Source organism: Myotis nattereri, assembly GCF_964212035.1.
Source record: "Myotis nattereri genome assembly, chromosome: 15".
In the NCBI taxonomy this organism is placed as follows: Eukaryota; Metazoa; Chordata; class Mammalia; order Chiroptera; family Vespertilionidae; genus Myotis; species Myotis nattereri.
Genome location: NC_138090.1, coordinates 18,932,330 through 18,956,215, shown reverse-complemented (window position 1 = coordinate 18,956,215; position 23,886 = coordinate 18,932,330). Strand labels below are relative to the sequence as shown.

Below are 23,886 nucleotides of genomic sequence, written 5' to 3'. Positions count from 1 at the left end.
AAATAAAACAGGGAAAAAAATATCTAGAATACAAACAGTGACTTTGATTCCACTTTTTTTTAAGAAAGGAGACAACTACTGAATGATGTGACATTTTATGGATAACGATCTTGACCTCTGATTATTTAATATATTTTAAAAGATGTGAATCTTATCAAAATAAGCTAGCTAATTGAGACTTTTCAGAATTCCAGTACCACCTTTCCCTATCACTTTTATTCTATTACTTTTATTTGGTTTAATTGGAAACATACCCCATTAAATAATTCAAGTTGAAAATTCTAAGCCAAATGGGTTAGGATACTCTTGACATTAAGGCACATAAAGAAAAGATACTTTGAACATTCTTTTATAGTTTTTATTGACTGGTTTATTACTGGCTCTTGAAAAATTGTAGAAGTTCAGCTTAAACTAGCATTAGGGTTATTGATTTCTCTTAATAGCTACTTAGTCTTCTTAATTCCTTAGTGGTGAGTCTTCAGCCCATTTTCACAGTATTGTGTGTCACTCCCAGAAAGTGCCTAAAGTTTAATTTTCAGATATGTCTTCAACTTTGCCCTTTACATTTTCCTTGTAGAGAATTTATGCCCTTAAAGAGAATGAAATATTGAGTTTTTTAAAACCCAATTTTAGCTATTTAAAATTTCTTCTACTGCCTAGCTTTCTTTTCATTAAAAGGCCTGAAAACTGTGACCTTCAAAACAGAAAGGATTGCAGAAATTAGTGTCTAACTTGATCCTGACCATTGAAACTGTTTTGTGTGGAATACAATCAGTGTTGTTATCTGTTTTCAAAATAGCTTCTGGTAATTAAGTCTGACGTTTCTAAAGGAAAGTTTTCATTGTGAGAGTAAGGCTGACAGCCCATGAGGTCATGTACACACGACTATGTCTGTTCTACTTGAAGAAATATGCATTCTGGCTTTTGAATAAAAATAGCCGGGAGGACCAATTTACTAGGGATAGTCAAAGAGAAAAATTACAAAGGGGTCACGGAAATTAACTGGACATTTTCTTTTAACTAATAGGCCATTAGACTACTTATCAAAATTATGGTGACATACTCAGAGTAGGTGGAAAATTATAGGTAGAGTTGGAATGCAGGCAAATGTCCTTAGACATACCCCAATAAGATTACTCTCCAATGCTCAAATCCTTCTTTCAAGCAAATTTTAAAATTTAAAATAGTCTTTAGTTAAAGACGATTTTTCAGTTGAAGGAGCTGTGATTTTGAAAAGTAGCCATTCAGTCTAAGAAATTTGGGATTTTGTAGCCTGTATTATAAGAAGTGATTTTAATCATCTCTATCAAAGTGCGGTGTTCACACAACATTCTTTTAGGTAGAATTTCACAAATTAAACAGGTGGGCCATCTTGATCTATGATTTAAATGTTTGGTTATTTTTCTTTTAGAGCCAAGACACAAAAATTAATGCATTTTGAAAGATGTCTTTTGTTTCCATCTCTTTCGTGTTTTTGTATATTTTGATTATCCACTCTTCTTAAAAACTTCAAATATAAAATGTATCTTCAAATTGAATGTTTCTTCCATCCCAGTATGTGAACATTCTTCTGTGAATATATGTATATATACCTTATGTAAATTGAACTTTGTAGCTTGAAATGTTTTCGGAACAAAACTGTTTTGTGTGTTTTTTTAATTTTTCTCCTCAAATACACAATTATTTGGGGGTAGTTGCTCAGAAGAAAAAATATTGGCATTTGTGTTGAACATTTTACTTTATCATCTATAAATTTTTAAGAATTTTTACCAACTGGCTTTCTTAAGTGACACATACAACCATCCCATCCCCCAGCTGTGCATCCACTTTTCCTTTTTTTTTTTTTTTGTGGGGGAGGGAGACCACACCCAACCATAAAAACTGATTTCTGGATTCTTTAAAATGGGTGTTTGGGGTAAAGGCATTTCATGAAAACTTAAGTCCACATTTAAATGCGTAATGAATATTCCAAGAGAAACATGTCTGTGCTATTAACTTTTTTTGGCAGCAAAACATTACTTCCTAGGAAATGTCCAAACTAGTGAGAAAAAGTTCACGCAAATAATTACTTTTAAACCCTTCCTTATGTTGTTTAAGTTTTTAAATTGTATGTTGGCTTTTGATTCCAATGCCCTTTCTGACTGCTCTGGTTTGAATTAAGTTCTTATTACAACTGCAATGCATATAAACTTCCCTAAGAAACCATTTCCTGGAATGTGAAGCCCTGGTGCCATTAGCTGTCTATATGCGGAACATCTTATGTGCCTGCATTTCTTGTTGTGCATTCTGTTGGGCTGGTTGTGACTAAAATCAGCGTAACTTTTTGTATTAGATTATTTCACTAACTGCTACAGTCAAAATGATCAAATCTTTGTACGATGAAAAATTATTTAAATTGTATTTTTCTACTGACATTTCTAATTCTGGTATAAATGTTTATCAATAAAGAATTACTTTCAGTTCTGTGAACTGGAACTGTTATTTCTTTTTCAGTTGCCAATGAGTTTAATCTTTTGTAATAAAGTTGTCTAATTTAAGTTCTTGTTTTTCCAAATATATTTTTACTCATTTCAGAGAGGAAGGGATAGGAAAGGAGAGATAGAAACATCATTGATGAGAGAGAATTATTGATCGGCTGCCTCCTGCATGTCTCACAATGGGATCAAACCCACAACCTTGACCGGAATCGAACCTGGGACCCTTCAGTCCACAGGCTGACACACTATCCACTGAGCCAAACCAGCTAGGGCAGTTCTTGTTTGTTTTTATAACAGTACATAACATGTTTAGCTATATTTCTTTTATGTTCAACTTCTTATTAATATACGGTAAAACTCTTGTTCAAAGATGTGATTAGCCGAAACCGGTTTGGCTCAGTGGATAGAGCGTCGGCCTGCGGACTGAGGGGTCCCAGGTTCGATTCCGGTCAAGGGCATGTACCTGGGTTGCGGGCACATCCCCAGTGGGGGATGTGCAGGAGGCGGCTGGTCGATGTTTCTCTCTCATCGATGTTTCTGACTCTCTATCTCTCTCCCTTCCTCTCTGTAAAAAATCAATAAAATATATTTAAAAAAAAAAAAAAAAAAAAAAAAAAAAAAAGATGTGATTAAACTGTACTTACATGTGAACTTGAGTCTTATTAACTCCACTTTATGGGCTATATATTACCATCAACAAGCCTTTGTATGATTATACACTGAAATGGCAGAAAGCTGGTAGTGGGGAAATTTTTATTTCACTAGTAAGTCTACATGAAGAGAGAGTCCCAGGTTAGTTTAGTACTTTCTGTGACATCATAAATCTTTTTTTGCTCTGCCACGTTTAGCAAATTGGGTTGTCCCCCTTGGGCATCTTACCCCATGATCACGAGATGACTGCTACAGTCTAGGCATTGTACGCAGACATACTATGTCTGGCAAGAGAATGCCCATCCATTCTCTCATTTTTTTTTTTTTTTGAGGTACAATATACAGTAAAGTGCACGAAGGCTTAGCTTGATGAATTTTTACATATTTATACATTTAAGTGACTATGGTTTAGATCACGATACAGAATGTTTTTTAGCATCCCAGAAGGATACATGCAGAATTCAGCCAAAAGCCCTCAAGATCTGCCCAGCCGGAGTGGCTCAATGGTTGAGCATCAACCCATGAATCAAGAGGTCACGATTTAATTCCTGATCAGGGCACATGCCGGGGTTACAATCTTGTACCCGAGTAAGGGTAGTGCAGGAGGTAGCCGATCAATGATTCTCATCATTGATGTTTCAATTTTTCCCTCTCCCTTCCTCTCTGAAATAAATAAAAATATATTTCAAAAAGAGATTGTATGTATCCAGGACCCAACAGAGGAAAAACTTTCAATTTTTCAAAAGGGTGATAACTGAAGGTTGGATAGTGCAAAGAGACTATGGCAGGTGAAGGGCTAAAGGTGCTGAGTTTGGCAGAGAGGACCCTGTAAATTATTGCCAAGATAACGTAGTAATTAACCAGGAATCTTGTAGGGAGTTGGGATTTGTATTGTGGCCACTGGAGAGCCCCATCTAAAGCGATTGCTCAGTTCCAGGAGATTTCTACTTTGAGAATATGAGCCCAGAGTTGACACGCTCTCCAGTTTTTCAAGGGAAGTTGGAAATCTAGATTATTTGAAATCTCTCAATTTGTAAGTGCTGACAACTTAATTTAAATTCATGTAAAATCTTTTCAGGTCAGCTGAAACCGGTTTGGCTCAGTGGATAGAGCGTCGGCCTGCGGACTGAAGGGTCCCGGGTTCGATTCCGGTCAGGGGCATGTACCTGGGTTGCGGGCACGTCTCCAGTGGGAGATGTGCAGGAGGCAGCTGGTCGATGTTTCTCTCTCATCGATGTTTCTGGCTCTCTATCTCTCTCCCTTCCTCTCTGTAAAAAATCAATAAAATATATATTAAAAAAAAATCTTTTCAGGTCAAATATTACATGTCTTTGAGCTGGATTTGGCCTGCTAACTAATATTTGACCTCTTTACTAAACTATGTGACATAATAAAAAATAGTTCCTGCCCTGGTCACCCTTAATGTGGTTGGAAACTTTGGTTGTGAATTTGAACTAATGTATAGAATACTAATGAGCTAAAGAGGAGACTGAGAGAAATAGGATGATGCTGGAGAAGTCCAATGTATCCTTTTCCCCAGACTCAGAGCCCAGTGATGGGGCAAACAACTACATCCCAGTTTGTCACTGCAGGGTCCCTTCAACTGTTCAAGGAAAAGTATGGTAAGAATGATAAACTCCCAAATACTGGATCCTAACTTCATATCTATTTTTCTATTATTCTCCCATAAGAAAGATCTGCTGAAGTGGGTCATAGACCTAAATGTAAGAACTAAAACTATAAAACTCTTAGAAAAAAACAGAAGTAAATTTTGTGCTCTTGGGTTAGTCAAAGCCTTTTTAGATACACTCCCAAAAGCACAAGGAACAAAAGCCAAAACTAGATAAATTGGACTTCATCAAAATGTAAAACGTCTATGCTTCCAAGGGTGCCATCAAGAAAGTAAAAAGACACTACAGAATAGGAGGAAATATTTTCAAGTCCTATATTTTATAAGAGACTGATATTTAGAATATATAAAAACTTACAACTCGCCCTAGCCAGTTTGGCTCAGTGAATAGAGCGTCGGCCTGTGGACTGAAAGGTACTGGGTTCGATTCCGGCCAAGGGCACATGCCCAGATTGCAGGCTTGATCCCCAGTAGGGGCCGTGCAGAAGGCAGCCAATCAATGATTGTCTCTCATTATTGATGTTTCTATCTCTTCCTCCTTCTCCTTTCCTCTCTTAAATCAATAAAGAAATATATTAAAAACAAAACAAAAAACCTTACAACTCAACAATAAAATAGCCCAATTTTAAAATAGGCAAAGGATTTGAATAGACATTTCTTCAAAGAACATAGCATGGGCAATAAGACATGAAAAGATGCTTAACATCATTAGTCATCAGGGAAGTAGAAGTCAAAATTACAATGAAAATGCCACTTTCACACCCACTAGGATGTTATAATAAAAACGAGTGTTGGCAAGGGTGTGAAGAAATTGGAACCTTCATACACTGCTGGTGAGAATATAAAATGGTGCAGCTGCTTTGGGAAACAGTTTGGCAGTTCCTCAAAAGGTAAATCACAAGTACTGTATGATCAAGCAATTCCATATGTATGTAAGACAAGTGAACTTTGAAATGTGCTAAGTGAAAGAAGATAGTCACAAAAGACCGCATATATAACTCCATTTATATCCAGAATAGGCAAATCTATAGAGAAAAAAAGGTCTAGCCTGAGACTGAGGATTGGGGAGAAATGAGGAGTGACTAATGGATAAGAGATTCCTTTTTGGGGTGATACAAATGTTCCAGAATTGATTGTGGTGATGATTGCATAAGCCTGTGACTCCCAAAACTAATGAATCGTGCACTTTAAATGGGTAAATTTTATGGTGTGTGAATTATGTTTCAATTAGGCTTTCTAAAAATTTGCTGGCATGTTGAAGCAGACGTGTTTCATCTATGCCTTGATTTAGGTAACTCTAGGACTGGATAACAGATCCAGTCCAGTCCAGAGTATCAAAAAGGAGCAATTTTCAGGTGAAAAACAAAAAAACAAAACCTAAACCTGAACAAAGAGGATATTAGTTGTCTATATCTCATTTGCATATTGGATTATAATCAGACAAAAAATTTAGTCTGATTAAATGTTAAACTTATATATAGTTGCACTTCCATATGGATTAATTTGAAGGAAGGATTCATGTGGATGATGTCTGAATTGTAGAATGTTGTTCTTGGTAGTTATGTCTATAAAGTCATCACACACTCAATTAGTGAATACTGAACCACTGTTGGGGGGGGGAAGTGGAGTTGGGTTCCTGTGAGTCTTTGATCACATTTTTGTCAACTGATCAATACACAATGTTTTATGTGTGTTTCTATTCAAAGACACCTTAATATGTTCTTCTTACAAATAATTATTTGCTGTATTTCTTTGTTTTTTGAGAGAGTGTTTTTTGTTTGTTTTAATATATTTTTTAATTAATTTCAGAGAGGAAGGAGAGAGAGAGAAACACCAATGATGACAGAGAATCATTAATTGGCTGCCCCCTGCACGCCACCACTGGGGATCCAGCCTGCAACCCAGGCATGTGACCTTGACTGGAATCTACCCCTGGACTCTTCAGTCCACAGGCCGATGCCCGCTACGACTATTTGCTGTATTTCTTCACAATGAAACAATTATTCCAATTACAGAATTTTTGTGTAATGCACTACAATACAGTTTAACTCTCCCTCAGTCACACACACATACAGTACACATATAATACACACAGTATAATATACAATGCAAAATTCACATACTGTAAACATAGAGTACTCTGAACATATACTGTATACTGTACAGTAATGCAAATAAAATCCTGAAAAACAGCAAAGATTAAGTATTTAAAGTTTTATAAAAACATTAACTAGAATCTTACTGTTGATTCATTAACATTGAACTCTCAGCCAACAGCGCTACAACTCATGCCTGAACAAAGCTTATCTAACACTCCTATCTATCAAATAAAAGCCTAAGCGATCATTACAGCAGACGACCAGAACCACCCTTGGCTATGACGCGCATTGACCACCAGGGGGCAGATGCTCAAGGCAGGAGCTGCCCCCTGGTGGTCAGTGCGCTCCCACAGGGGGAGCCCAAGGGGCTCACAGTCCGCCAGCACAGCAGGGATGGCTGGAGCAAAACAAACAAACAAAACCCATGTGGCACTAAATAGACTGCAAAAAGTACACTTATACACAGTATGAGAGCTGAACCAAAAATCTGATCGTCTGCCTTGCTCATTCTTAGCTGGTAAAATGCATCGACTCATAATTGTCACCCTCTGTGCATGTCTGCAAATAATCCCAGAAAGCACCGCTAATTTTGATTTTGGGGTTACAATAGAGTTTAGCAAGTAAACGAATACGAAAATACCAACCTGTGAATAGTGAGGGTCAACTGTATTCCCATAGATACGTAATTTTGTGTAAAGCACATTTACTAAATTAACGAGGCTATGTAGCACCAAAGACTACAAGTCCCAGTACGCATCGCTTCGTCACGGAGCCCGTGCTGGGATAACTGCCACGGGATTGGCCCGGAAGTGTCGCGTTACTATCACGTACACTCTCTGCGCATGTGCAGACGCAGCGGGGGCTCGCCCCAACCGCCGCTGCCCCCGACTCTACTTTTTGGTCTATCCCCAGAGCTTTGCGTTGGGGTCAGCCGCTGCGGTCCTGTGGCTTGGCCCGCCCCGCGTGGCAGCGATATGGAGGAATTCGACTCGGAAGACTTCTCCTCCTCAGAGGAGGACGAGGACTACGTGCCTTCGGGTAAGCGATTCCTCCTGAAGAGGCTTGCCCCGCCCCGCTACCCACGTGAGGCGCGCTTGGCTCGGCGTTCGTGGGCCCGGTGGCCCGTGGCGCGGGTCTCGAGCATCCCTGACCGCTCCGTCCCTGTGGCCCGAGGCGTGTGCGTGTGCACATCTCGCGCCGTCGCTGCTGGCGGCCTGACTGCGGCCGCAGCCCCCTGTGGGAGTGTGGGAACCGTCGCGCGAACACGGCTCTGCCTCAGGGGGCGCTGGCGGGGTCCGCCGTCCCGTAGTCACGCCAGTGCTGAAATGGTCCGACCGTCTGAGCTTTGGAAGTTATTTTATTCCGACCCGAGGTTATGGCCAGCTAGCATCGCGTCCAAGATAGATCTCTCCGCTTTCTGCCCTCAGAAGGGGTCTGGTTGGTGGAAAGTTCACATGATGACGCTTCTTGCCTGTTTGCAACTTATATGCCCATTGCTCCCTTCTCAGAATTTTTTGTTAATTTTCACCTGAAAATATTTTTTCCATTGTTTTTCAGAGAGAGAAAGAGAGAGAGAGCAAGAGACACATATCGATTGGTTGCCTCCCCAAGCCCCGACGGGGCGGCGGCGGGGAGTGAATCCTGCCCTTGACCGGGAATGGAACCCGCGAAGCGTCCGTGTGCGGCCAACACTAACCACTGTGCACACCGGCCAGTGCCTCAGAACTCATTTTGTATATTGTTTTGTGTAGGGACCTCAAACTGAGCGAAAGCGTCACCCAGACAAACTTACCTCGACCGCCATCCTGCGCCTTCCCCGACTTTCCCATCTCATTAGAAGTATCCATACCATCGCTTTGGTAGAAAGCAAACAAAACCCCCGAGGAGTGGAGTCATCCTTACTCCTCACTTTTGGTCCAACCTGTCAGTAAGTTCTGTTGTGTCTACGTGGAGAACACATTTCCGACCACGCCCTTGCCGGTCTCACTGCTACTGAACTGCGGGGATCCTTCATTAGGGGGCTCGTCATAGCTTCCCCACTGGTTTCCCGGATTACAGTCTTGTCCACCAGCTTTGGTCTTACAGTAATGGCCAGAGTGATCATTGGAAGACTAGTTTTCATTTTAATCAAAAAGGCTTGTTTTGAACCCAAGCAGTTCCCATCATCCCTGTCAATCATCCCCAGTCTCATTCCTCCCACTCCCAGCGCAGACACCCTTCCACCGCAGGTCCTGAGCAACTCTCCAGTTTGCCATTGTTCTTATGTCCAGTTTGGGTTAGGTCAGTATTCAGTTTGTTGATATAAGAAATACCCAAACCTGTAGAGAATTTTTTTATAAGAGTTTATTTGAGCCCCAGCTGGTTTGGCTCAGTGGATATAGCCAGGGCCTGTGGACTGAAGGGTCCCGGGTTCGATTCCGGTCAAGGGCACATGCCCAGGTTGCAGGCTCGATCCCCAGCAGGGGGCGTGCAGGAGGCAGCCAATCAGTGATTCTCTCTCATCATTGAAGTTTCTGTCTCTCCCTCTCCCTTCCTCTCTGAAATAAATAAAAATATATTTTAAAAAAAGATTTTATTTGAGCCAAATTGATGATGTATGTCAGTTGGGTAGCAAAATCTCATATGTTCCAGAGAATAGCAGTTTGCAGTTTCTTTTATGCATTTAAGATTAAGGAGGGCCTGGCAGGGGTGGCTCAGTGGTTGAGCTTCGACCTATGAACTGGGAGGTCACTGTTCATTCAATTCCGGTCAAGGACATATGCCTGGGTTGTGGGCTCGATTTCCAGTGTGGGGTGTGCAGGAGGCAGCTGATCAATGACTCATCACTGATGTTTCTATCTCTCCCTCCCCTTGCCCCTCTGAAATCAATAAAAATATATTTAAAAAGATTAAGGAGGGATCCTAAGGAAGATCACTGATAGTGGGGAGAGGCAAGGGGAGATTGGGGATTGGATTACAGGATAATTGAGGTTATGTGGCCCAATTTAGGAGGAAGGGTCTGAAAGGGGTTATTTCCAAGGGGGCATTTTGCTTAAGGCAAAAATAAGCCTATTTATTTATTTATTTATTTATTTATTTATTATTTTTATTGATTTTTTAAAGAGAGAGAAGCAGGAAGAGAGAGAGAGAAACATCACTGTGAGAGCAAAACATCAGTGGGCTGCCTCCTGCTCCCTACCAGGGATCAAGCCCCAAACCAGAGCCCTGACTTGAATCCAGCAATCTTTTGGTGCACAGGACAACGCCCAACCAACTGAGCCAACCGGCCAGGGAAGGCAGTTCCATTTTTAATTTTTTGAGGACCCTCCATACTGTTTTCCATCGCGGCTGCACCAATCTGCATTCCCACCTACAGGGCAGGAGGGCTCCCTTTTCTCCACCTCCTCACCAACACTTATTGTTTGTTGATTTATTAATGATAGCCATCTGACAGGTATAAGGAGATAACTCATTGTGGTTTTAATTTGCATTTCTCTGATGATTAATGATGTTGAGCATCTTTTCATATGTCTGTTGGCCATCTTATGTCCTCTTTGGAGACCTGTTTATTTAGGTCCTCTGCCGATTTTTTAAATTGGATTATTTGTGGTTTTAGTATTGAATTGTTTGAATTTTTTTAAAAAAAATATTTTATTGATTTTTTACAGAGAGGAAGGGAGAGGGATAGACATGTGCGGGCGTGCATGTACAGTGCGATTGAAACTTCGTGGCCATGCGCAGAAGTCGGTATTTTGTGGAAGAGCCACACTCAAGGGGCCAAAGAGCCACATGTGGCCGCAGTTTGCCGGCCACTGACCTAGGGCAATAATACTTACATTTAAAAAAATTGTAACTTACATACAGTAACATTCACTCTTTTTGGTGTACTGCTCTATGAGTTTCTATAAATGCTTAGAATTGTGTAACTACCACCAAAATCAACAAGTCCAAGCCTTATTCTCCCCCCGCATGGATCATGTCTGTGATAGAAACAGTTTTATTTCTTCCTTTCCCTAGATATATCTTTAATTTCTTTTAAGAAATGTCAGTTGGGTAGCAAAATCTCATATGTTCCAGAGAATAGCAGTTTGCAGTTTCTTTTATGCATTTAAGATTAAGGAGGGCCCAGCAGGGGTGGCTCAGTGGTTGAGCTTCGACCTATGAACCAGAAGGTCACTGTTAATTCAATTCCAGTCAAGGACATATGTACTTGATATGACTTCCAGTATGATGTTGAATAATAATGATGATAGTGATCATCCTTGCCTTGAAAGAATCAGAGTGAAATGTTAGCTATAGATTTTTCACAGTTGACTTTAATGTGTGTTTGTTTGTTTTAAGCACTTTACATTGACTAACTAAATCACTTAATACCACTTTACAGATAAAGGAACTGAGGCCCCCAAAGTGACCCAGCTAAATAGTAGCTAAGCTGGGATTTGAACGCTGGCATTCTGCATATACTATATGCCTCTCACAGATGCTCTTTATCAGGTTAAAGTTTCCTCTATTCCTAATTTGCTGAGAGGTGAACTTTGTCAAATGCCTTTTCTCTATGTATTAATTATGTGTTTTTCTTCTGCTGTCTGTTAATGTGGTGAATTAGTGATTGATTAAAAAATTTTTTTACCTTTTTATTGAATTTATTGGGGTGACACTGGTTAACAAAATTATACAGGTTTCAGATGCACAATTTTACAACACATCATCTGTATTGTGTGTTCACTACCCCAAGTCAAGTCTCAGTGCATCACTATTTATCCCCCCATCCCTCCTCACCACACTGTTGTCTGTGCCCATGAGTTTTTTCTCTTTTTTTCCTTCTTTTTTGCTCAATCCCTCACACTTACCTCCAGCTCCCATTTGTCAGCCTGCTCTCTGTCTATGAATCTGTCTCCATTTTGCTTGTTAATTGATTTTTAAATTTTGAACAGCCTTTTAATACTGAGATAAACTTATGTGGTCATAATATATTCTTTTCATACATTGCTGTTTGTTTTGGGTTTTATTATGTTAGACCAGTGATGGCGAACCTTTTGAACTCGGCGTGTCAGCATTTTGAAAAACCCTGACTTAACTCTGGTGCCGTATCACATATAGAAATTTTTTGATATTTGCAACCATAGTAAAACAAAGATTTATATTTTTGATATTTATTTTATATATTTAAATGCCATTTAACAAAGAAAAATCAACCAAAAAAATGAGTTCGCGTGTCACCTTTGACACGCCTGTCATAGGTTCGCCATCACTGTGTTAGATACTTTCTCAGATTTTCTGTGATTCTTAGTTGTTTGGCTCATATTTAAGCATGGAGGAATAAAAAGGTGATATAATCTCTGAGTCTTTGGACAATACAGTATTTGTCCATTTTGTGCTTTATTGTTTATAGGCTTATTCTGTTTCTTATTCCCTCCCCAGCCCTCCAACCCTGCCCCCATAGTAGCTGCATGGAATTTGATCTTGTTTTGTTTAATTTAAAATGTGTTTATCTCTTATCAGTCAGATTGAGCATCTTTTTACGTGTTTGAGATCCAGAGCCATGTGCATCTTCTTGCCTGAACCATCTGCAATGCAACATTTGTCCATTTATATGAAGAAAAGTAACTTTATATTATGAAAGCAGTTCACTGGCTTTGCAGAAAATTAGAAAATGCAGGCAGTTAAACATTTCATGTTACTTTGTAACCTCCTCTTTCCAGTGAATGAATCTTTCCCTACCCATTTCTGTAAACTTTCAACTCATTTAATATTCATATTCATATTTTCCCAGTTGACCCCAAAATAGCTATAGCTTGTCTGTCCAAATCACAGTTCAGTTCAGGACTATACATATCATGTAGTTGTTCCATCCTTGAAATCTGTTTAATCTAATAGAAGCTTTTGTCTAATGACATTGATTTGCCTAAGAGGATCAGGCCATGTGTCCTGCAGAATGTCTCACCTTCAGGATTTATTGCTCCCTCATTGTATTGTTTTAAGTTGTTCCTTTGTCCCTTGAATTTACCATACATTAGAAGTTAGATCTAAATGCTCAGTTGGTTTAAATAAAATATTTTTGGCTAGAATATATTATAGATGACTTGTGTGTTACACAATGCATAACATCAGAAGACACATTATACCTGGTTGATTCCCATAGTTGTGACTACTGAATCAAGATGATGAGAGTCTGATCCCTCTTTTGCAAACCTTCTTGGAACTGAAAGTATTCTCTGTGGCAGTTTACCTAATGGTTAAAACTTAAACTGTGTGTGGGTGTTTTTTTTTTAACATTACTTGATAATCCTTGCCTAAATTACTACTATTATTAGAGAAGTGCTGTTTTTCTAATTCTATGGGTTTTTTTTTTACATTTATTAATTGATGTTCTTCTGTAAAGTATATATAGCTTTCCCTCATCACTTGGGACAGGATAAATTTTTAATTCATTTTCCTTAATTGTCAATTTTCAACATGGGGAGTTACTTTATTATTTTTATTGATTGATTTTAGAAAGAGGGGAAAGGGGGGAGAGAGAGAGAGATCTCTCTTAATTGCCTCAAATTCCATGCAGCTACTATGGGGGCAGGGGTTGGGGGTGGGAAGGGAATAAGAAGCAGAATAACAACCCTATCCTATATAATAAAAGCCTAATATTCAAGTCGACTGAACATCAGAATGACTGGTGGAACGACCGGTCGCTATGACGTGCACCAACCACCAGGGGGCAGACGCTCAATGCAGGAGCTGCCCCCAGCCTGCAGGCCCCAGGCCAGCCAAGGCGGGTGTGAGTGGGGCCCCCCCCCCGATTGCCCCACGGTCTCCCCACAGAGGGAGGTGACTGGCGGTGGGGGGGGCAGGGCTGGCTGGCGAGCGGGCGACACCAGGCCAGCCAAGGCTGGTGCCAGCGGGGACCCTCAGTCAGCCCTGCTGGTTACCCCACAGAGGGAGGTGACCAGCAGGGGTTGGGGGGTGGGGGCAGGGCTGGGGAGTGGGTGGCGCCAGGCTGGCCAAGGTGGATGCCAGTGGGGGCCCCGCCCTGATTGCCCTGCTGGTCACCCCACAGATCTGCCCTGATGGTCGGCCATGCCTAGGGACCCTACCCATGCATGAATTTTGTGCACTGGGCCTCTAGTAGATAATAAAGCACAAAATGGGCAAATGCTGTCCAATTTTGCCGACTGGGGGATCGAGCCTGCAACCTTTTGATATGCAGGATGATGCTCCAACCAACTGAGCCACCCTGCCAGGGCAAAATGGGGAGTTATTTTAATAGTACCCTAAAATGGTACAAATTATTTTTAGTGTTTTTGAATATCATAAAGGGCTCACAGATTTTAAAATTTTTTTATTGATTACAGAGAGGAAGAGAGATAGAAACATCAATGATGAGAGAGAATCATCAATCAGCTGCACAACCCCTACTGGGGATTGAGCCCACAACCCGGGCATGTGCCCCGGCTGGGAATCTAACTGACCTCCTGGTTCATAGGTCAACGCTCAACTATTGAACCACGAAGTCTGGGCAGGTTCACAGATTTTTGTCATTACATGTGTTTTTTGTTGTTGTTGTTGTTGTTTTTAATATATTTTATTGATTTTTTACAGAGAGGAAGGGAGAGAGAGAGAGAGTTAGAAACATCGATGAGAGAGAAACATCGATCAGCAGCCTCCCGCACATCTTCTACTGGGGATGTGCCCGCAACCAAGGTACATGCCCTTGACCGGAATCGAACCTGGGACTCTTCAGTCCACAGGCCAACGCTCTAGCCACTGAGCCAAACTGGTCAGGGCTCATTACATGTGTTTTAATCTACCAACAGTTATTCCTTTTAATGCTCATGTTACCACTTTTGGCCACTAGGACTTCTTTCAAGCTGGGTCTTAAAACCTTTTAAAGTGACCCATTCCTTGCTTTCTGGCACAGCAAACGACCCAGTTTCACATTGTGCTTTCCTTCTCTTAGACCTGAAATTAGCTCATTTTTTTTGTTGTTTTTTTTCAGGGAGCACTTTTGGTGATGAAACATGTCAAAGAATGAGATCTGAACTTTAAAGAGATTATCATTGCTACTAGTATGATATTTTTTCTGTGCCATTTGAGTGAACAAACTAGAAAATATTTATTTTAAAATGAAAGTTCATATTGATACTTTAAATTCTGTTTTAACATTTGTGTTTTCTCTCTTAATTTCTTTGATTTTATAATTGTGTCATTTCTCTTATGCTCAGCATCTAGATTCCTAACGTGATTAACATAATTCATTACTTGCTTTCACCTAACATATAAAGGAAATAGTTTCACAATACCAACATTGATGTAACTACAAGGAGTAGAACTCTTCATCTTTACACTGCATCTTGCTAAGGATGCACAATCAAAATACTATGTTTCTAACTCCTTGGAATCCCTTTTTTGTGGGTTATGTTATTGTTTGGGCATATAGTTATATTTATTTACTTAAGTTGTTCTTAAGAGAATGTTCAAAATTCTGTAGAAAGATAAACACGGAGAACTCTAGCTTCTGCCCCTGCCTACTCCACCCTGTTCTGTCCTAACCCATATAGATGGCTATTTTCATTCGTTTTTTTGTTTATCCTTCTAGTGTTGTCTTTTGCAAATATAAACAAATACAATGCAATTAAGTACCCACCATTGTAGGTTCATGTCTTTTAAAAGTCCTTTGCTGTAGTGATTTTACTGGGTGTCAGGAGGAATCAAAATTACATTTGTGCGTTCAGACTGCCATCTTAACCTGGTTAAGTGTTCCTCCTTCATGAAACACTTTTACCTATCACTTGGTGTCAAGATACCAAACTTGTTTCCATTTTAGAACCCTTATATTTACTGTTTCCTCAGCCTCAATTATTCTCCAGATTATCACAGGGCTGGCTTCTTCTCAGCATCTTCCTTCTCTTTTTCTAATCTCTGCTATCATAGTTGTAGTTTTCAAGAGTTTTGTTTTAGTTTTTTGAAAAAATATTTTTAAATCATTTTTATTTCATGGATGTCTCTTTGAGGATATTAATTATAAAGGCTTTTTTTTTTTTTTTAAATAAAGTTGTAACCTTTGGGTGTTTTTCTTTTCTGTTTCTTTTGATTTTCTTTCTGCTTGTTTTCAGTATTGCCTTTCAATATTGGAGACCTCCCTGAAGTGGTTGGTTCATTGTGAGTGAGATATTTAAAAGCTGATTAGATGTAAGGAATATTCAAAACTATTTCTAAGGGTTTCAAACTGGAAACAACCTAGATGTCTGTCAACAGAAGAATGGATAAATATGTTGTGGTCTAGTCATACAATGAAATACTATTTTGGAGTGAGAATGAATAAACTACGTCTACATGCAATAATAAGGGTGCCTGTCACAAACAGAATGCTGAGTGAAAGCAACCAGACACAAAAGAGTACGTACTGTAGGCTTCTGTTTCTTTAATGCTCAAAAACACACCAAACTAATCTGAGGTATTGGAAGTCAGGATAGTGGTTGCCGTTGGGATGGGCCCAGTGACTAGTGACTGGAAGGGGACCCAAGGGGCCTTATGGAATTCTGATCATCATGTTCAGCTTCTTGAATTGGGTCCTGGTTCTATGTGTGTTCACTTCACATAATTTTATTGAAGTATACATTAGATTTGTGTGTTTTTTCATACATGTGTTATGCTTCAAATAAAAGTTTATATGAAGTGCCCTAGCCGGTTTGGTTCACTGGATAGAACATTGGCCTGCAGACCAAAGGGTCCCAGGTTTGATTCCTGTCAAGGGCACGTACCTCGGTTGCAGGCTCCTCCCCAGCTCTGGCCCTGGTCTGGGTGCATGCATGAAGCAACCAATCGATGTGTTTCTCTCACGTCGATGTTTCTCTCCGTCTTTCTCTCTCTCTTCCACTCTCTAAAAAGATCAGTGGAAAAATATCCTCTGATGAGGATTAACAACAACAACAAAAAGTTTCTATGAAGTAAAAAAAGCTAGTTGAATATCTATGTGAGCAGGATTTATTGACTGGTGCCCACAGTGTGGTCAGTCTGGGCATCCAAGCAACACACTTTCATTGGGGAGGCCTGAATGTCAGTGTCTGAGGATGGGGACTAGATATGTTTGTTCTTTCTGCTATGTCTAACTGGAAGTCTTTAGGCCTCTTTCTAAACCTTCGTTATTGACAAGACAAGGTATTACTTGCTCAGTTTTGAAATGTATCCAAGATAAAGTGGGAACATCGGGTTCTTCTTTGAAAAGTACAGTAGGTAGAATTGGAATTTCTATTCATTCATTTATTCATAAAAAATCTATAAAGACAAAACAGGATCCATATCCTCATGGTGTGTAGAGTAGAGCAGAAATTGCAAACATTAAATCTAAGTGGAATGAGTTATGGAGGAAAATATATACTGCCGTGGAAGCGTAGAATCCGGGAACCTAGCCTTGTCTCCAGGGACAGGGAAGCTTTCTCTAAGGAAGAAAATATTGTAGTTAGGTGAAGAATAGAGGAAAAGTACTATACTTTTTTCTTAATGCAAATGTCTCAACTTGATGTGGAAACCTTTATTCCTGTCTGACCACTCTATTATGTGATTTCAGGTGGAGAGTATAGTGAAGATGATGTAAGTGAATTAGTGAAGGAAGATGAAGTGGATGGTGAAGAGCAAACACAGAAAACCGAAGGGAAAAAAAGAAAGGCTCAGAGCATTCCTGCCAGGTAACGCTGCCCTCAGGGCCCTTGGAAGTCAGGGCTAGTGTCACTACCATCCTGATTGGGATTGGAGTTGCTGCTAGGGTTTCTTACCATTGAAGGGAAACATTGGTGACATTTCAGGATTAAAATTATTTTGAGTACTAATTTAAAAAATTTAATAGGAAATATGTACACAATTAAAGTGAAAAACTTAGTTACTACCAAAATGTGTACCCCATTTCTAGCCCTTATTGCTGTGCCTCAGAAGAACTTTGCTACCAGAGATATTCTGTGCATGCGCAAGTGTGTATGTATATATTTCCTACTCTCTTTAAAAACAACACCAGCAAATGTCATACTCTGCATATCGTTTCTTATTTTCATTATTTTACATCTTGAAGATGATACTATGGAAATATATCTAGCTATATTTTATTCTTTTCAGTGGCTGCATATTTCACTGTATGAATAGACCTTACTTTATTTAAGGATTCTCTTATTGAGACATTTAATTTGTACCTCATCTTTCCTATAACAAACAAGACTGCAGTGAATATTTTTTATATATATCTTCATGTAAATGTAGAAGTATACCTGTAAATCAGGTCTGTAGAAGTAGAATTGTTTAATCAAAGGTTATATGCAATAAAAAAATTATTTATAGATATTAGCAAATTACCTTCCATAGACCTGGTACTGAATTACACTCCCTCCAAAAATTATGAAAATTCTGTTGGGTTATTTAACTCACATAAGAGAATCTTCCATAGAAGTCTTTTACTCTCTTTGATTGGTGTTTCTGTCTCTCTGGCAAAAAGCAAATTGTACTTTATGAAAAGGGAAAATGCCGGGAGCCGGTCCATCCTTGCTGTTTCAAGGGACCTGGCATATATAGCATACTGTTCTTAATATGTTTGCTCCCCTTAGCGCTGTGTGTTTTAACCAAGGTCACCTCTCCGAGAAAGGTTGTTTCCCCAGGTAGGAATTTTTCCCTGAAGTCAGGGAGGGGATGCCTCTCCTAGAAAGGTTGTTTCCCCAGGTAGGAATTTTTCCCTGAAGTTAGGGAGGGAATAAAACCCCTCAACTAAGTGCCAGGCGGGTAATTAATCACTTTAACTATGAACAATCATGCTTAAGCTACATAATCTTTACTCCCTGGAATGGAGATAAGAAACGCCCTAACCTTTGTAATAGAGATTGACAGGATTAAAATCAACTGGTATAAATACAGATGTAATAAGACAGCAAGACACAGAACTTAGGAGACAGAAAGAAGACAGCACCTACACAGAACCTACAGACAGAAGAACTTCGCTGGAGAGAACATGGCAAAAGATCCTGGACTGAACCTGACTACAGAAATTGGCAAGAGAACCTGACTAGAACCTGGTGACTGAACTTGGCTGGAGAACCTAGCGAGGCTACAGAACCTGGCTGGAGAATCTGGAGAACCTGGCTGGAGAACCTAGCAAGAGAACATGGACACAGAACCTGGCTGGAGATCCTAGCCAGAACTTCGCTGGAGATCCAGACCAGAACTTGGCAGGAGACCCTGACAAGAGAACCCGGCTATGATGATCAACTGAATGCTGCCTCCATGTCATTCCTACTTCGCCGACTCCGTCCACATCTTTGGGGACCCCTGGACCCGCTGGGGTTGGACCCCGGCATATGGCGCCCGAACAGGGTTCCCTTAGGTAAGCGCCCCACACTCGGGACGGATAGGACTCCACCGTAGGAAGAGGGTGGATAGTCTTTGCCGACTCCGTCCACACCTTTGGGAACTCCTGGAACAGGATTCCCCTAGGTAAGCCCCCCCCCCCCCCATTGAGAACCCCACATTCGGGACGGATAGGACTCCACCAGGGTGCTGCAAACCCCCCTATAGAGGATAAGTAGGGTAAGAAGGTGGATAGTACAGAACTTAGATTGAGAAGATGTGCCATACTGAGTCCAAAGAAAGAAGACTCTGTATTGATCTTTACATTAAGAAGATGTGCCATACTGAGTCTAAAGAAATAAGACTCTGTATTGATCTTTTAACACATATGCTTGCTAGCAGAGGAATTAAGGTTACTCCCAGTCAGACAGAACGTTTTATACAAGAAATATGTCCATGCTTTTCTGAGGAAGGAAAGGTAAATGTAATGGCATGGGAGAAGGTAGGCCCAAGGAGCCTTATCCTTAACCCCACTGCAGCCTTTCCACCCTGGGAAAGTGCAGGATTGGCAAGCTCTCCCTGGGGTGATAGATCATGACTCAGGTAATAGCGGAAAGCGTCAATCCTACTCTTAAAATGGATACAAGAGAGCATTTGGGGTTTTTCTTTTTAATGCCTGCTTTTAAAAAATAAAAAAGGGGGAATTTGCCGGGAGCCGGTCCATCCTTGCTGTTTCAAGGGACCTGGCATATATAGCATACTGTTCTTAATATGTTTGCTCCCCTTAGCGCTGTGTGTTTTAACCAAGGTCACCTCTCCGAGAAAGGTTGTTTCCCCAGGTAGGAATTTTTCCCTGAAGTCAGGGAGGGGATGCCTCTCCTAGAAAGGTTGTTTCCCCAGGTAGGAATTTTTCCCTGAAGTTAGGGAGGGAATAAAACCCCTCAACTAAGTGCCAGGCGGGTAATTAATCACTTTAACTATGAACAATCATGCTTAAGCTACATAATCTTTACTCCCTGGAATGGAGATAAGAAACGCCCTAACCTTTGTAATAGAGATTGACAGGATTAAAATCAACTGGTATAAATACAGATGTAATAAGACAGCAAGACACAGAACTTAGGAGACAGAAAGAAGACAGCACCTACACAGAACCTACAGACAGAAGAACTTCGCTGGAGAGAACATGGCAAAAGATCCTGGACTGAACCTGACTACAGAAATTGGCAAGAGAACCTGACTAGAACCTGGTGACTGAACTTGGCTGGAGAACCTAGCGAGGCTACAGAACCTGGCTGGAGAATCTGGAGAACCTGGCTGGAGAACCTAGCAAGAGAACATGGACACAGAACCTGGCTGGAGATCCTAGCCAGAACTTCGCTGGAGATCCAGACCAGAACTTGGCAGGAGACCCTGACAAGAGAACCCGGCTATGATGATCAACTGAATGCTGCCTCCATGTCATTCCTACTTCGCCGACTCCGTCCACATCTTTGGGGACCCCTGGACCCGCTGGGGTTGGACCCCGGCAGGAAAAAGGAATTTTAGGTATTAAGTTCACTTGAAGTTAAAATCACTTTACTAGCATAAGTTTTGGGTCCAATTTCTTTGTCTTTGAAATTTTCTGTATTCCAGCTTTCATATCATCAGAAAATGGGAAGAAATATGGATCCTGTCCCTGGGGAATTGTAGGAATAAACAGTGCAAATAAATTTGAGGCTCTCCTCAATAAAGCATATTCTCCAAATGTGTTGACTTCAAAAAGTCAAAAAAATCTGCTATATATATTCTTGGAACACTGTTGCTAGACAGATTGATTCTGTGAGGTGATTTGGGATGTTTCTTGGTGAAAATAGCTGGTCCTGACTTAGAAGGAGAACGCTGTATTCTGATTCCAGTGTTTTAGAGGAAGCGAAGAGCGCAATTCTTTTTTTCTTCCACAAAATCTCAGTGTACCTCTTCTGTGCTTCCTCAGCGTGCATCTTAGTAGTCCCGCATTTAAGTTTTCTTGAGTTTGCTACATTATGTTTGGAATTGAGGAAAGGATAACTGAAATCATTTTGCATGACTTCTCTTTCTTTTTCCTTGTAATCTTGGTGATTAGGAAGAGAAAACAAGGTGGCCTCTCATTAGAAGAAGAGGAAGAGGAGGATGTCAGTGGGGAATCTGGAGGAAGCAGCAATGAGGAGGAAGACACAGCTGCAGAGCAAGAAGAAGGCACCAAGTCCGAGGATGCAAGGAAAAAGAAGGAGGATGAACTGTGGGCCAGCTTCCTCAATGATGTGGGACCAAAATCAAAAGTGCCCTCGAGTCCACAAGTTAAAGTAAGTTGTTAGGTGAATGAGATGAAATACCCTAAGTATTTTCTCCAGAAATACCCTAAGTTGTCCAAATAGATTTTATTACATTTACAAATTGAGATTTGAATCTTCTAGCAGAAATCAGACTACATAGCCCTAACTGGTTTGGCTCAGTGGATAGAGTGCCGGCCTGCAGACTGAAGGGTCCTGGGTTTGATTCCTGTCAAGGGCACATGCCCAGGTTGTGGGTTCGATCTCCAGTGGGGGACCTGTAGGAGGCAGCCAATCAGTGATTGTCATCGTTGATGTTTCTGTATCTCTTTCTCTCTTCCTTCCTCTCTATATCCCCCAGTGTGCATCTTAATCAGTAGTCCCAGATTTAAAAGTTTTCTTGAGTTTGCAACATTATGTTGCAAAAATAAAAATAGATTTAAAAGAATAAAAAAAGAAAGACTACATAGATGCCTTTTGATAGTAACTCTATTAAGTGAAAAGTAAAGCATTCCCTCTGGTAGGAAAAATTAGCTTTTCCAATCAAATAAGTTTTCAGTAGATTTTTAACTGTTTAGAGATGAAACATTTATGAATAGCCATAAACAGCATGTTTGAGTGGTTTGTTTATATTTAATTCTTATGTGAAACTGATTACATTTCTCTTTTCATAGAAAAGAGAAGAGACTGAAGAGACTAGTTCAAATAAACTGTTGGTCAAAGCAGAAGAGCTAGAGAAACCTAAAGAAACAGAAAAAGTTAAAATCACCAAGGTGTTTGATTTTGCTGGTGAAGAAGTCAGGTAAGATGACCTTCACAAACTTCCAAACTAGTTCTTTTAAAAATGAGCATCTTTCTAAATGGTGCTATGAGTCATCTGTCCTCATTCCACCCCATCATAATATTTTGGGAGAGTTATATTTGATCTCAGAGAAAACAGTGGTTCCATGAATTATCAGAGAATGTGAGACAGGGCCTTTCACGTATCAAAATCTAGTTTTGGAGTATTATGAAGTGGTTGGCTGAACAGAAACAGGAAAATGTATGAGTAAAGTATATGGTTCCACATACTCATTGACATGTCTTGTGACTTCGGCTGTCATTTCTCCATTTATTACTTTACCTGACTATGAAGTATGAGCCCCAGTGAAGCCTCTGAAATCAGGTAAGAATTAAAAGTGCCAGGAGAGAAATTTGGTTCCAATATTATTTCCTTACCTTAATATTACTATTACTATTACTATTACCATGATTATTGTTTTTTATTGATTTCAGAGAGGAAGGGAGAGGCAGAGATAGAAACATCAATGATAAAAGAAATTCATTGATTGGCTGCTTCCTGAATGTACCCTACTGGGGATCGAGCCCAGAACCTGGGCATGTGCCCTTAACTGGAATCAAACCGGGGCCCCTTTAGTCCACAGGCCGACGCTCTATCCACTGAGCCAAACTGGCTAGGGCATTAATATTATTTTTTAGATTGATTCAGGAAGTTTGTTATTGTTACTGGTTTAGAAAAACAGTTAGGGACTTAATAACCTCCTGGCCATTCCAGGTAATAACCACATGCCAAGAATTTCCTCTTTCCTACTTACTTAAACTTTATTATGTGAAAACAGCAGATCTGTAATTTAGAGCTAAATGAGAATACATGAAGTGCCAATTAATAATTTTTAGGTAATCACATTTATTTATTTTTTGACAGTAATTAATTAGACCTGTATGCTCTTTGAAAAGATAATTTCCCCTAAAATCGACATTCTTTTTTTTTAATCCTCACCTGAGGACATGTTTTTATTGATTTTTAGAGAGAGATGAAGGGAGAGAGAGAAAATCATCGATGTGAGAGAGAAAAACATTAATTGGTTGCCTCCCATACGTGCCCAACCAAAAATGGAACCCACAAACTAGGCATATGCCCTGACTGGGAATCAAACCCGCAGCTTTTTGGTGTATGGGATGACACTCCAAGTAACTGAGCCACCTGGGCAGGGCTAAAATAGATATTCTTAAAAATAATATCTAAGTTTCCAGCAATTATTTCATCCAGTGAAAATACATCTTGGAAAAAAGAATTTGGTAATACTAGTTTTATAAATAGTGCGAAGCAAACTTTTTAATACTTAAAAAAAATTTTCTCCCCAACTTTTTCTTCTGAAAAATTTCACTTAAAGTTTTTAATTAAATAAAATAGCTTATTTTTTTCATGTTAATGTATCTAATCTGAGTTGGGTTGATGACAATACTACTCCTGGAGGATAATGTATATGTAAATTATTTCTGTGTTGTTTTCTTTTTTTTAAAAGATAATATTCATCATAAAGAAATTAATCTCAGCCCTAGCTGGTTTGGCTCAGTGGATAGAGTGTTGGCATGTGGACTGAAGGGTCCCAGGTTCAATTTTGGTCAAAGGCACAGGCCCTGGTCGCAGGCTTGATCCCCAGTAG

The 23,886-nt window shown here is 40.0% G+C and overlaps 1 protein-coding gene across 2 annotated transcripts in view; it reads left to right on the top strand.

The window, feature by feature from the left end:
- Positions 1-7,692: 7,692 nt before the first annotated feature.
- Positions 7,693-23,886, top strand: part of CFDP1 (craniofacial development protein 1) — a 116,633-nt gene continuing 100,439 nt past the window's right edge. The window contains exons 1-4 of one of the 2 annotated variants that reach the window (XM_081108105.1): positions 7,693-7,895; positions 17,395-17,512; positions 21,253-21,472; positions 22,114-22,241. In XM_081108105.1, coding sequence (XP_080964231.1) covers positions 7,700-7,895; positions 17,395-17,512; positions 21,253-21,472; positions 22,114-22,241 — 662 coding nt within the window. In that variant the 5' untranslated portion in view covers positions 7,693-7,699. The remainder of the gene's footprint in view (positions 7,896-17,394; positions 17,513-21,252; positions 21,473-22,113; positions 22,242-23,886) is intronic. The other variant, XM_081108106.1, reaches the window with a different exon arrangement.